Here is a 14,899-nt window from a genome sequence, read left to right as displayed (position 1 = left end):
AACATAAAATTTAAATCAAGTAATTTTTTTGCATATAAATATATTTTCCAAACAACAAAACTGTGGCTAGTGAAAATGTAACGTTGGAAAACTACTAGCCACAGTGGCTGGTGATCAAAAATGTCAATATCAAGCCCTGAAAGTAGCTAATTACTTTTTACATTGCACGCTCCCATTGTTATTTGCAACAGCCATCATCTAATCAATACCGGACGGATGAAACCACTAAATTTTTAATTTCTAATTAATTCTAATTTTCTAAATAATTAGAGAAACCTGTGTCACCTAAAACATTTTGTGATGAAAATTACTTTTTTCATGAGTGTGTAGATTGCGATGGGTATAATGTATGTTAGTATATGTATATATGGTGGATTCTAACCATCTTTTCCTCGTTGGCGGGAGGATTTCGCAGAAAGAAACAAAGAGGAGCAAACATGATGTCCACTAAACCGATGATGGTCATGAGCCAGGGGAAGCCGATGCTCCGCGCGATCGCTCCACCTGCTGATGGACCTGCACAATAAACGCGAGTGTTAAATGCTGCTAAACACATAAAAATGAATGAAGGCATTTCTAACAGACTGAATTTTCATTTCAGACATTACCTAAAGCAAAACCCATGCAAAAGGCGACATCAGCAATGGCGTACACACTTCCATACACCGACACGTGCCTCAGATCGACCAGATAACCCATGATAGGCATCATTGAAGAGTCCACCATACCTGCAGACCACAAAATACAGGCTGTTTATGACACGCATTTTACACCGACACTGAATATTATGCACATTAACAGTAACATAACAATATATTACACATGCCCATTCATGACAATGTCTCTTATTGTTATGTCATTTAATGATCAAATGTTTAGACAATCCCTTCACACTAACAAGCTAAAACATGTTAGCAACATGCTACAAAATTAGTTTTATGCTATCAACAATCTAAAACATGCTAGTCACTATACAATATTATAAATATGCTATCTGCAATCTAAAATATGCTAGTCATGATACAATATTAGCAATATGTTAACAACACGATAAAACACGGTAGTCATATTATAATACTAGCAATATGCTATCAACAAGCTAAAACATGCTAGTCATGATACAATATTAGCAATATGCTATCAACAAGCTAAAACATGATAGTCACTATACAATATTAGCAATATGCTATATATAAAGTTAAACATGCTAGTCATAATACAATATTAGCAATATGTTAACAACACGATAAAACACGGTAGTCTTATTATAATATTAGCAATATGCTATCAACAAGCTAAAACATTTTAGTCATGATACAATATTAGCAATATGCTATCAGCAATCTAAAATATGCTAGTCATTATACAATATTAGCAATATGCTATCAACAAGCTAAAACATGCTAGTCATGATACAATATTTGCAATATGCTATCAACAAGTTAAAACATGCTAGTCATGCTACAATATTAGCAATATGCTGTAAATAAGTTAAAACATGCTAGTCATGATACAATATTAGCAATATGCTATCAACAAGCTAAAACATGATAGTCACTATACAATATTAGCAATATGATATATATAAAGTTAAACATGCTAGTCTTAATACAATATTATAAATATGTTATGAGCAATCTAAAATATGCTAGTCATGATACAATATTAGCAATATGCTATCAACAATCTAAAATATGCTAGTCATGATACAATATTAGCAATTTGCTAACAACAAGATAAAACATGCTAGTCATTATACAATATTAGCAATGTGCTATCAACAAGCTTTAAACATGCTAGTCATGATACAATATTATAAACATGCTATCAACAAGCTAAAACATGCTAGTCAAAATAAAATATCATAAATATACTTTTAACAAGCTAAAACATGCTAGTCATGTTACATTATTAGCAATATGCTATCCACAATCTAAAACATGCTAGTCATGATCAAATATTAGGAAAATGCTAGCCACATGTTACAACATTAGCAACATTTTATCATCAAGCTAGCATGTTAACATTATGGTAAAAACATACATTAAATTATAGTTAGAAACGCCCTGTCATGCAATTTTAAATACTTCGACACCATGTTGTGCACAAATAGCAATGCAAAATTTAAATAAGAGTAAAACAGAAAACACAGGTCATTATTGGAGACATTATTGAATATTCAATTAAAAAAACATTTTAGACAACCATAGGCATGGAAAAATGTGTTAAAAAATGTAATTCATGCCAACTGCTGGTAGATCTTTAACTACTGGGATTTGAGTATGAATGGGGTTAATTGTGTTACATGTCTTTTAAAGTGATTTGTGATATATATGATGATGTTGAATGTAATAACATAGATAATCTATTAACAAATGTCCTTTTCCTCTTTGCTTTTGCATACTAAATAAAGTAAACCAGTCAAACTGACCCCGAGCTTTGTTAAAAATGTTTTTATAAAGAAAGAAAAAATTGTATTAAATTATTAAATAATTTTAACTAAATTAACTATAACTTCAATAAAATAAATAAAAGCTTATTTGTGCAGTGCTTTTCACAATAAATATTGTTCTAAAAGAGCTTTACAAAACATGTATTTCATTACAGTCAAAATCAGAAAGACTTAAGGTAATGCATATGGGATGGATAGCATATATACATAAACTGCAGTTTTACAATATGTAGTGTTTTTTTTTTTTTTTTTTTCAAAAAGGTAATTTTTATGTGTATAATAGAAAAGAAAAAGGAGCATTACATGTGTTAAGACTCACCAATGGCGAATCCAACACCAAAGTTTGGTACAATGAGTCCATAAATGTCTTTTGCAAGAGGCACCTGTTGGACAGTCAGAAGAGCTCAATATGGTAAGCAGAATCTTGTTATTAGAAAATACCACATAAACACTCTGTAGAGTATCAGAAGAGGGTTTGCACAGAACTATTTGTGATCCTGTACCACAAAACCAGTCATATTTTACACATTAACACATTATCTTATAGTAAACATAAGCCTTCCATTGATTTTTTATGGTATGACAATATTTGGCCAACAATTTGAAAATCTGAAATCTTAGGTTTAAAAATAAATCAGAATATTAGAAAATCATCTTTAAAGTTGTATAAAAAAAATGTACAATATACTTAATATTCAATTGATTTCTGGCATAAACGAAAATCATTTTGACCCATGCAATGTATTTTCCTTTATTTCCATAAATATAACTGCAACAAAACACTGGTTTTGTGGTCTAGAGTCACATTTTTGTGCTTTGTTTTTTCATAACCTTTTGTGTCCATGTTTTTCCATAAGCACATGTGTACTTGACTCTCATATGAACTTGTTTTCCCATCTAATCTGATAAACATCTATAAGAGAACAGACTGTCTTCCTGGTAAGCAGGATATGTCCAAGACAGCAAGAGTCCGAGCTGTCAATTCAAAATAAACTTTCTTTGCAGCCCTCAACCGAGCTTGAGGACAGCAAATGATTTCAGGCTCCGTAATCCACAACTGTATTTATAGATAAATACTGAAATATTCACAGTTGTGAAATGTTAATCTTAAGGTGGATTTAGTCAGGAGGAACTTACGCAGAGAATACTGATTCCAACCAGCAGCATGCCTATAAGTGAGCACAGCCATCTGTAGAGAAAGAGGAGACAAAAAATGAAGATGAACCAACTAATGTCTGCTGTTCTGATTCAGAGGTATCTGAGGACTAAGACATTCGGAGGGTCACAAAGCCACAACAACAGAACTTGCCCTGATAGGGACGAATGCAGTTCATTAAATGTCACAGTGCAAGTCTACAAGCTCTGCAGTTTAACTACTGACAGTTCTGCTGCTTCGCCAGACATGCTTATCTTTTCTTTTCTTTACAAACCCCTCCAGGCATTTTTTAAGAAAATGTCACATGAGATGTGGAAATGCAAACAAACAGTTATCCGATGTTCAAAATTAAAACACATAAAGTGCCTGGTAAATAGACTTAAAGAGGGTTTGTTTACAGCAAAATGTAATTATTTTTATTTGTTTGCCTCATGTTGTTTCAAAACCTTAAGAATTTTGTTCAAATTCAGAATACAAATGATGAAAATTAATTTAAAGTCAGTTCACTAAAATCTGAACATTCATAATGAGAATAAAATCAATACATACACTCGCAGGTCACTATATTAGGTACACTTGTCCAACTTATCATTAATGCAAATTTCTAATAAGCCAATCACATGGCAGCAGCTCAACGCATTTGGGCATGTAGACATGGTCAAGATGATCTGCTGCAGTTCAAACTGACCCTCAGAACGGGGAAAAAAGTGATTTATGTGGCATGGTTTTTGAACTCAGACGGGCTGCTCTGAGTATTTCAGAAACTGCTGATCTACTGGGATTTCCACGCACAACCATCTCTAGGGTTTACAGAGAATGGTCCGAAAAAGTGAAATTATCCAAAAGCATTGTTGATGCTATAGGTCAGAGGAGAATGGCCAGATGGTTCCAGCTGATAGAAAGGCAACAGAAACTCAAATAACCACTCGTTACAACCGATATATGCAGAAGAGCATCTCTGAACACATCCAACCTTGAGGCGGATGGGCTACAGCAACAGAAGACCACACCAGGTGCCACTTCTGTCAGCTAAGAACAGGAAACTGAGGCTACAATTCACACAGGCCCACCAAAATTGGACATCAGAAGATTGTAAATACATTGCCTGGTCTGATGAGTCTGATGGTGGGGTCAGAATTTGGCATAAACAACATGAAAGCATGCATCTATCCTGCCTTGTATCGACGGTTCAGGCTGCTGGTGGTGATGTAATGGTGTGGGGCAAATTTTCTTGGCACACTTTGGGCCCATTAGTACAAATTTAGCTTTGTGTCAACACCACAGCCTACCTGAGTATTGTTAAATTAAGGCAGTTCTGAAGGCAACAGGGGGTCCAATCTGGTACTAGTAAGGTGTACCTAATAAAGTGGCCGGTGACTGTATACTGTGTAATTTAAACAGTTTAATCTTCTTTCTATATTAATTCTCAGAAATAAAAGTAGAAAAGCTTTATAGGCCTAATATTTGTTAAATTAATTAAACAAATAAAACAATTTTACTGTTTATTTTTCAGAAAATGATAACTGGTCAGAATTACAAATGTTTTCATTTACCGTGACTGACAATCAGGATTATTCAGCCAAAATAGTTTTTTTTTTTACTCTTCTAAAGTCAAACATTGATGTCATGTTGCTTAAAAATAAATAAAAACACGTCGGAAAACATGACACCTTCATGATATTGTATGCAAAAGGCCATTATCTTTTCTTATCCATAGATGTATTGCATCAAATGTGAAATTTTATAATGTGAGAAAAGATTTCTATTTGACTAATCATAAGAACAAATGAAATAATAATAATGAATATTTATTAAGCACCAAATCATCATAGGATAATATGACACCGAAGACTAAAGCAATGTTGCTGAAAACACTACTTTGTCTTTAGATAAATAAAATAACATTTTAAAATATATTAAAAATGAAAACATCAGTTGATCAAAACTGATCACTGTCAGTTTTGTCACTTTTTAAGGAGTTAATTTCCATCACCATGGAATAATGTATATTCCCTTTAAAAGTGCTTGAGCTTCATTATGACTAAGTGTAAACAACAAACAAACAAACACCCGGTATGCTGAGACTGATGTTTAAAAACATAAACACAAAACCTGGCGACAGAAACTCATTTAGAGCCATTTCAAAACAGAGGAAGCTGATAGCAGAGCGGAGGAAGATAAGGAAAGAGAAGAGGAGGAAAAAAAACACATTAATTTCCCTCTCCTACCTCCCCATTTTGTGAGCCAAAACGGCAAAGATGTTGGTCCCTATTAGATATGAGATGCTGGCTGGCACAAATGCAATCCCTAAGAGCAGAGAGAGAGAGAGCAGATAAGACGACACAATATCAGTTTGATCTCAGAGCTGCTGTTGGTCTCACAGACGCTGTTATGAAGCAGCTTCACTCATTCTCCTGCTCCTTCTCTTTCATTAGCTCTCGTGCTTTCCCTTTGCCTGTCAATGACACCTCAATATCCTGCCTGCCCTGTTTCCCTGCTTTCCTTTCTCTTTATTAGCTGTCCACGCTTCGTAAACAGCAGGAAAACCACAGAGGAACTCAGAAGTCACTGTGTCTGGAGTATGTAGTGTTTTGGATGGTGAATAAGAGTTCACTACAGTCTTTATCCAATTCTGGATGCATGTGGAAATATTTATTTTGTGTTTTTTTGATAGTGGCTGTTAGATGCTTCTTTTGTGCACAAAGCTGGAAACATCCTAATTAGTGTGAGGTGGTCCAATGATCTTTTTGGAATAGCATTGTTTGTATATAAAATTGTCATGACATTTTCATAATTATAACAGAAAAAGCACTGTCACTACTAAATTGCTAAATCACATTTATAAACTACATTACATTGTTAATTACAATTTTAAAAATCATCCAATTCATTCACCAATTCATTCACCAATAATTTTCTAATAATTAAAATCTGAGTAAATTAGATACAATAAATAAATGAACAAATAAATTTGGCATAACGGAGTATTTTCATGCAATATACTGTATATATACAGTTGAAGTCAGAATTATTAGCCCCCTGTTTATTTTTTCCCCCAATTTCTGTTTAACGCAGAGAAGATTCTGCAACACATTTCTAAGCATAATAGTTTTAATAACTCATTTCTAATAACTGATTTATTTTATCTTTGCCATGATGACAGTACATAAAATTTTACTAGATATTTTTCAACACACTTCTATCAGCTTAAAGTGACATTTAAAGGCTTAACTAGGTTGATTAGATTAATTAGGCAGGTTAGGGTAATTAGGCAAGTTATTGTATAACGATAACCATATTGAGCTCTTTTGTTCTGTAGACTATAGAAAAAAATTTTAGCTTAAAGAGGCTAATTATTTTGTCCTTAAAATGGTGTTTAAAAAAATAAAAACTGCTTTTATTTTAGCCAAAATAAAACAAATAAGACTTTCTCCAGAAGAAAAAAATATTATCATATACTGTAAAAATTTCTCTGCTCTGTTAAACATCATTTGGGAAATAGGAGGGCTAATAATTCTGACTTCAACTGTATATATATATATATATATATATATATATATATATATATATATATATATATATATATATATATATATATATATATATATATATATATATATATATATATATATATATATATATATTTATTTATTTGTATTTTATTTCATTTAATTTAGCAGTTTGAAAGGAAATTACATCATGAGTGATTTTAAGAATCAAATTGAGTAATCTAATTATTAGTAAATTAAGAAATAAAGCTAATAAATAAATAATAATATTTCATGAGTACTTTAATTGATAAAAAATCAATACTCAAGTAATAATGAGTATACATTTTGCAATAAAGAGATAAAAAAGTGTGACATTTAATCACAAATGTATATAAAATCAAACTTTTCTTCATACACAATACCCAATTGCCGTGGTATTGGTTTGCTGAAGCATGCTTTGAATAATTAATTAATACAAATGTAAAATTGGGATTAAATTCCTTTATAAAAGTTAATTTTTTTTCTTTATGCTAAATTTTAGATTCAAATATTTCCTGGCTATTATTTTGATATTTTCTCTCTTTAGTTTGTGACCTTCTAATCAGATAAAACACACTTTGGGCTTTACTTGTTCTCTCTCTTTTTCTTTGCCTGTTCATCTTTACCAACAATGAAAGTGAAAACCCTGGAACTGAAGATTTAAGTGAATGTGCACATCAACACAAGGCACATCCTCCAACCTAGCTGCCATTTCCGGGGGCACATGGTCTCCATCATCCAGATGGGCAACGCCGGCTCCAGCATAGCAATGGCCATGTTAGCAAAACAAATGGAACCTGAAACAGAAAATGAGGAGGGTCAGTGTCCGTCTCTCGCCCTCCCTTGGATATAATGAGTATCATGTTGGCCAGTGTTATTGGAGAGCACAGATGTGTTTCTTGACCACTTCACACACACATACACACATTCTTATTTTTTTCTCACTAAAAACATTTCTGAATTTGCCTGAGGCCTAAAACACATCCGGTGCCACACATGCAGCAAAAATATCTAAACAAAAACATTGGTTTCTTTCTTTACACACTTTGGAAAATGCTGGGTTATTTCAATTCAAATTTGGTTTGGTTTGAAATAAAATGTTGGTTTAAAACTTCTCAGCATTTTTTTTTCAGCTCCAAAGAATTGAATCCATCGGCACCAAAATATTTTACCTTTGAACAAATGTGAGTAAAGAGTGTTTTATGAATAGAAACTAGTTTTCTGCTTTTAGGAATAACATTTTTAATTGTGTCATTTGGTCTAACCTGCTGCAATGAGGATGTATGGGTCCTTCATGAGGGTTATAAGTGAAGTTCCTTTTTGACTCTGGGAGAGTAAAAAGATAAATAAATAAAAATTTCATTAAAATAAATTAGCAAAAAAGCAAAGAGAGCAATTAAAATAAACAATGCCATAAAAGTGTTAAATACTTGCTTTCATCACATAAAACTTGATATCTTGATTGTTTATTTATTGTGATTCAGATTTCTTTCAAAACCTAAACAGGCATTGTAACTGCACTCAGAATATTTCACAAATACCTTACAAGATAGATATAGTTCTGACAGGAACATAATTTAAAAGGAAAAACTTACAAGTGCCTGTTAATGTTTTTTTTGTTTTTGTCAGGTATGTTTTCATAAAGGGGTGTATGTCAGGGCAAATGACAAATACTGTCCTCATCACCACAGCAGGTCCCATTAAGATGAGTTGACTACTTGAGAATCACACAAAACAATATATATGAGCCCCATATGCCTTTTGCTCCCTTTATGACTCCTCTATGCGATCACCCAGAGGATCACAGACATCTTAACTCTCCATATTGATGTGGGAATTATGGCATCTGGTGCAAACTCTACAGTTCCTAAAGGAAGTGAAAGATCTCAATTTATTTCTAAACTTGGAGTGTTTTACTCGTTAATAGATTTACAAGATAATCAGTATAGAAATATTAATTTAAAGCAGATATGTTCAAATTTTTAAGTATTTTATGTTTGTCAATATGAGCAGCTCATCATTAACCTTAAAGATAAAGTGATATCTGTACTCTAATAATTTTGAAAAAGCTGAAAAAAAAACTTCTGCAATGTCACTGTCATGAAAAATGGCCAATTGCAAATCATTTATCAACCACTGGTATCGCTAATAACAATGTTTTCTGGACTATTTGTTCAGTAGCTTATTTAATGTACTAAACTACAATTTCAGGGTTTTTTAACCAAGGTGTTTGTATCGCAGACCACAAGGAAACGGTCTCTTAATTGTTTGTACTGTAGGTGAAAATTGGCAATTTTTTCATCTGTTGATGACAAAGCAGTGATGTGGCAAAAATGTGAGAGGGGTCTGAATGCAGACTTGGTGTAGTGCAATCTGAGCTGCATCAAATGCTTTTTAATTCACTCTCCTAACCCCACCCTTAACAGTGATGTCACTAGCTTCACTGCGTGCATTGTGTCTGACATTGCATCGCTGAAATATGCAGTCTTAGCTTGCATCAAGGTTACATCCAGATACTATTGAAAAATGCAGTAATTACTAACACATCAGTGTGTCATATTATTAATTAAACTGTTTAATTCCTTGTGCTTAATAATTCAGAACAACACACATTGCTTTGATTTGAGACACACTTAACTGTGACAGTGCATAGTTAGAGGTGTGTTCATTGGTCAAAAGTGATTATCCATTCAGTCTTTTACACAGTCTTTGCTGTTCTTTGATATAACAGATAAAATGGCGTATATAAACAACAAAATACATCTTTACAGCTACATTAAAATATATTTTCCTGATGCAAAGTAATACAAACAGCTGTGCATTTATTTTATACACTTTAAAAGTACTATTTAAAAGTTTGTTGTACATATAATAGTTCTATTAATATCTGAATTGTTCTGAAGAACTCTTTTTAATACTTAAATGGTTTGTTATGTGAGTTTTAAATTCTCACTAGGTTTTCCCGCCTATTTGTTTTTCAAATCTATAACTGACAATGCTCTACACCTGCAGCTCATTACTGATTTTCTGAAGATCAACAATTAATAACTATCAACTAGCACTCTCAACAGGTAAATGAATTCTTTCTTCATTTGTCTATTTATTGTATCTTTCAAAATGTAACTTGTTTCCTACCAATAATGTTATCTTTCTGTTATTTTTATTTTTATCTTAACAGAACATGTGACAAGTTCTGTTCAGCTAAGAATGCCTCTTCTTCTCTGGGTAGGTACAGAGAGGCTTTTTCTTCTTCTCCCTAATTATACTTGGGTTTATACATAAAAACTAAAATATACCCCATAATTTTTCTTGATAATAAAAAAATCAATTGTATTATTAAATAATATCTAAACTTAATATTCTAATATTAACAGTAATATTTATGAAAATATAAATAAACATTTTTTTAAGGTCCTATATAACATTTTCAAAGCATGTTTCTTTATAGAACCGTATGAAAAGCGTTTGCAACTATTCGGAACCAAAAGTGTTTCTGCTATTTTTACAAGCTTAAGAACCATACTTGGCACTAATTAGAATATTTTTTCTAAGAGTGTAGCAGTCAGGGGTGTGAGATAAGGTAACCTTACAAAACAATATAAAAATAGAATATGAGCTAATTTTGTTGCATGTAACAGTGATTTGCAGTGTGTATTTGTGGAAAACTTGTATGCTTTTAACTGAATGAGAGTAAAGTTAACACACTCTCTATTTCAACATTTTTAAAAATTTGTGATAAAACAAGGTTTCATGACCATTCACAATTAAAAATAAAGGTTCTCTATTGCCATTGATGGAAAAATGTTCTTTAAATGATTTAAAAGTTCTTTGCAGTTTAAAAAAAAAGAGTGTGTATGTATGTGTTTAAGGAAGTGATTACATTTTATGAGATAATACAGACAATGAATAAGTCTTTTCTAGATACAGTAGATTTGAAACATTGCTGCATGTTTAAGCATCTATATTGGCTCAGCCAATGGTGTGAATTTGACTGCAAATATTACTATTTGTTTATTCAACCAGTGGCAGATGGGGCATTGGTTAGACTTTTGTTTATTCATTCATTTTCCTTCAGCTTAGTCTCTATTTCAGAGGTTGCCACAGCAGAATGAACTGCCAACTATTTCAGTATATGTTTTAAGCAGCAGATACCCTTCCAGCCACAACCCAGTGTTGGGAAATACTCATACACACGCATTAACATTTACACTCATACACTACAGTCAATTTAGTTTATTCAATTCACCTAAAGCACATGTCTTTTGACTGTGGGGAAAACTGGAGCACCTGGAGGAAACCCACGTGTTCACGGGGAGAACATGCAAACTCCACACAGAAATACCAACTGACCCAGCCGAGGCTCAAACCAGCAACCTTCTTGCTTAATTTAATACAATCATTCTTTAACGGTGACATACTTAAATATCTGTTCAGGAGATTTGTATCATAACTGCGGGTTGGATGAAATGCCTTTAATAATTTGTTTTTTCTAGTCCCATAATCATGCCTGATAAATACACCTTTTGTTAAATCAGCATTTCTTTCTCTATTGAGATGCCATTCCACTCAAAACACATTTTCACATTCATTTGTACTGCTCTAACCAGGTTAATTCATTCTGCGAATGGTCTCTCTGAAGATCACAGCTCCCAAACAATTAGATTTACCACTGCTGTTATTTAACATAATCCTGTTGAATATTGACACTGAGCAAATCTACCACCTGATGTCAAAGCAATATTGATTTTTTTTATTGATTACTGATTTGAGATGGCAGGTCCATCATTTCTTGGTCTTAACTTGGTATGAGGACAAAAGAGACTGACCTTTTAACAAATGTTGTGTGGATCTGTTGATAAAATGTTTATGTCATACAATAGATATTGTGATTGTTTCAAAAGCTAAACAAATAGCTTGACTTGACTATACAAATGGGCGACGTAGTGGCGCAGTAGGTAGTGCTGTCGCCTCACAGCAAGAAGGTCGCTGGTTCGAGCCTCGGCTCAGTTGGCGTTTCTGTGTGGAGTTTGCATGTTCTCCCTGCGTTCACTTGGGTTTCTTCCGGGTGCTCCGGTTTCCTCCACAGTCCAAAGACATGCTGTACAGGTGAATTGAGTAGGCTAAATTGTCAGTAGTGTATGTGTGTGTGTGTGTGTGCTGCATTTGCTGCATAAAAACGTGCTGGATAAGCTGGCGGTTCATTCCGCTGTAGCGACCCCAGATTAATAAAGAGACTAAGCCGACAAGAAAATAAATGAATGAATAAATGAATGAATGAATGAATGAATGACTATACAAATGTACATCTATGGCAGAAATAAACTATTTTTATTCTCAGTTACTCTAATTTACTGCTTTTAATAGAAATAGGCTTAAAGTGTTAGCATTTTATTTATTCTAATATTTCTTTTAAATGTCAACAATATTGTCATTTCGAGAATTTCTTTCCTAGAAAATGACAGCGGGACAGAATAACAATTGTTTCAATCATGGTTACTCCACCAAATATTGATTTCTGAAATAATGTCAAAATTGTGTTGTCTAAAATAAACGTTACCATGTCTGAAGGAACCATTTTTATATTATTAGATTATTATTAATAAATATTTAAAAAATATTTAATTTAAAACAGAACAAATGCCATCAGTAGTTTACAGAACCAAACACACATTATGATTTAATCAAACACAGAACTATAAATTGGAAATCAAGAGGAGAACATTCTAGTGGTCTCTTAATTTTTTCCTTAGATGTACAACATTTTAGTTTTTTTATTGTTTGAAAAAGTTTGTTTCAATTCGTCATTACTCATGAAAGATGACAGAAACTCACAGATAATCCTAACACAAGTAGCTACACAAATACACTGTCTGGAGGGGCACTCGGGGTCTCTGCAGTAACTGATACCCATCAGCACCATTGATCAACGTCAGCTATGTTTGATTACATCAGACACTCCATTGTATCTTTCTTTTTACAGTGACGCAAACTGAGGCACATGTTCACATTATTCCTATTGCAGCCTGCACAAACTGTGCTATCATCCGGAGCTACAATCTACACACACAAACAGCATAGAAATGATGTATTTTTAATCCCGAATATATATCGAGGTTGAAAATTCCCAAACTCCCGTTACAAATTATTCTAGTACGATTTCTGATAAGACTAGATCAAAAATCATCTCCAAAGCCAACCAGGAATACCAAGTAAACAGAAATCCCTAAGTTACATTTTCCCATAAACTCGTATAAAACTGAGACCAAGCCTCACTTGATTCCCTCTTTCCTTGCCACTGATAAATGGTTAACAATTTTTTTGGTTAATGGTAAGGAGTGCAGAATCTATAGACACAAAAAAGACAAGTGATTCTAAATATGTAGTCAATCATTTCTAGCCATTGAAAACTGCTTAACACTATAGAATTACATTATGTTCAGGCTTGAAAATTACAATTAACCTATTATTTTATTTTATCTTATATGACACCTTGTGACTTTTCTGATTTAGGATCATGGCCATGCATACACAATTTCAACATTCTAATGTGTTGCAAAATGGCTTGACCAAATTTTATTATTATGTATTTGAGGTTTGCAGGTCAATATTTTGTTTCAAGAAGGTGCACAGAACTGGAAAAAAATCTAATAAAATGTCAATTTGACCCTGCCTTTAAAAACTACCTTAATTTTTTATCATAATACAATGAATATAAGGGTTGAATACAAGGGTTATTGAAACACATATTCAAGTGCTGATATATTTAATATTAAAGATGTTCATACAACATAATATTTTGGGGGCCATGAAAGTTTTGTTAAAATGACCATGCTGTTTCCAAATGTTTTAGAAAATGCCAGCAGAGAAAGGTCTATTGCCAGGTCATAGTCAGCCTTTTCCCCAGAATATTAGACTACAAATTGACATTTTACCTCTTAAATACCATTGCAAATAACACTGGAGTTATAAAACCCAGGTACTCACACTAAAACCACATTCTTTCTTAAAATGCTCACAAAAACCTGCCAAATGCAGAGTTTGAATTTAATGCTGTACAACATCACTGCTATAAACTAAACCAAACACTAATGTTGGAAAATAGAGGGTTAGGTCAGATTAGTAAAAAGGTTATGACACTCACCTCTGGTTCCACTTTTGAAGGCTGAAGCACAAAAAGCTGCAGAGCTACTCAAAAAAATTAGGATGAAAAGAAAAACCACATAAAAATATTAATATATTAACAGAAGTATTGTTCAGAAATTCATTTATAATGAGTCAGCAACCTTTTTATCACCATAACATAAATCTAAACGCTGAATCTTGAGATTTTAAAGAACAGATATTGATTCTCTCACCTCCATCAAGCACTGCCAGCACTGCCAGGATAAGAAAAGGAGCTGTTTTACCAACAAACTCATACATGACACTGCCAAATGGAGGACCAACTGTACAAAACAAACAAATATACAGTATAAATTAGACAAGAGTGACCACTCACAGACTTGTGCAACCAACAAAGTTTCTTTGAAAAGTTTTGATGCTTTGTTTTAAAACAGGCCACAAATCCAGTACTAACAGCCCTTCAAAACAAAGTACATAACCATAATTGCCAAACCACAGTAAAAAAAAAAAAAAAACTAATGTGTTCCGCAGGAGCAGTACCTTTACAAATATCTGGATGAATATAGTTTTATGTTTTAATCAAAATTATTGTGCTCCATTTTCCGGTTGCTCTCCATTTGATTAAGTACAGTATGACGA

General features: G+C 32.9%; 1 protein-coding gene across 2 annotated transcripts in view; it reads right to left on the bottom strand.

Moving 5' to 3' along the window:
- slc18a2 (solute carrier family 18 member 2) overlaps window positions 1-14,899 on the bottom strand; it is a 30,773-nt gene that overhangs the window by 8,873 nt on the left and 7,001 nt on the right. For both annotated transcript variants that reach the window (NM_001256225.2, XM_073927273.1), the window contains 9 exon segments: window positions 383-516; window positions 609-728; window positions 2,772-2,835; window positions 3,590-3,641; window positions 5,837-5,915; window positions 7,840-7,935; window positions 8,404-8,464; window positions 14,280-14,323; window positions 14,494-14,583. In NM_001256225.2, coding sequence (NP_001243154.1) covers window positions 383-516; window positions 609-728; window positions 2,772-2,835; window positions 3,590-3,641; window positions 5,837-5,915; window positions 7,840-7,935; window positions 8,404-8,464; window positions 14,280-14,323; window positions 14,494-14,583 — 740 coding nt within the window.

Source organism: Danio rerio, chromosome 17 (genome assembly GCF_049306965.1).
Source record: "Danio rerio strain Tuebingen ecotype United States chromosome 17, GRCz12tu, whole genome shotgun sequence".
NCBI lineage: Eukaryota > Metazoa > Chordata > Actinopteri > Cypriniformes > Danionidae > Danio > Danio rerio.
Note: the sequence above shows the minus strand (reverse complement) of the source record. Positions and strands in the feature narration are given on the sequence as shown.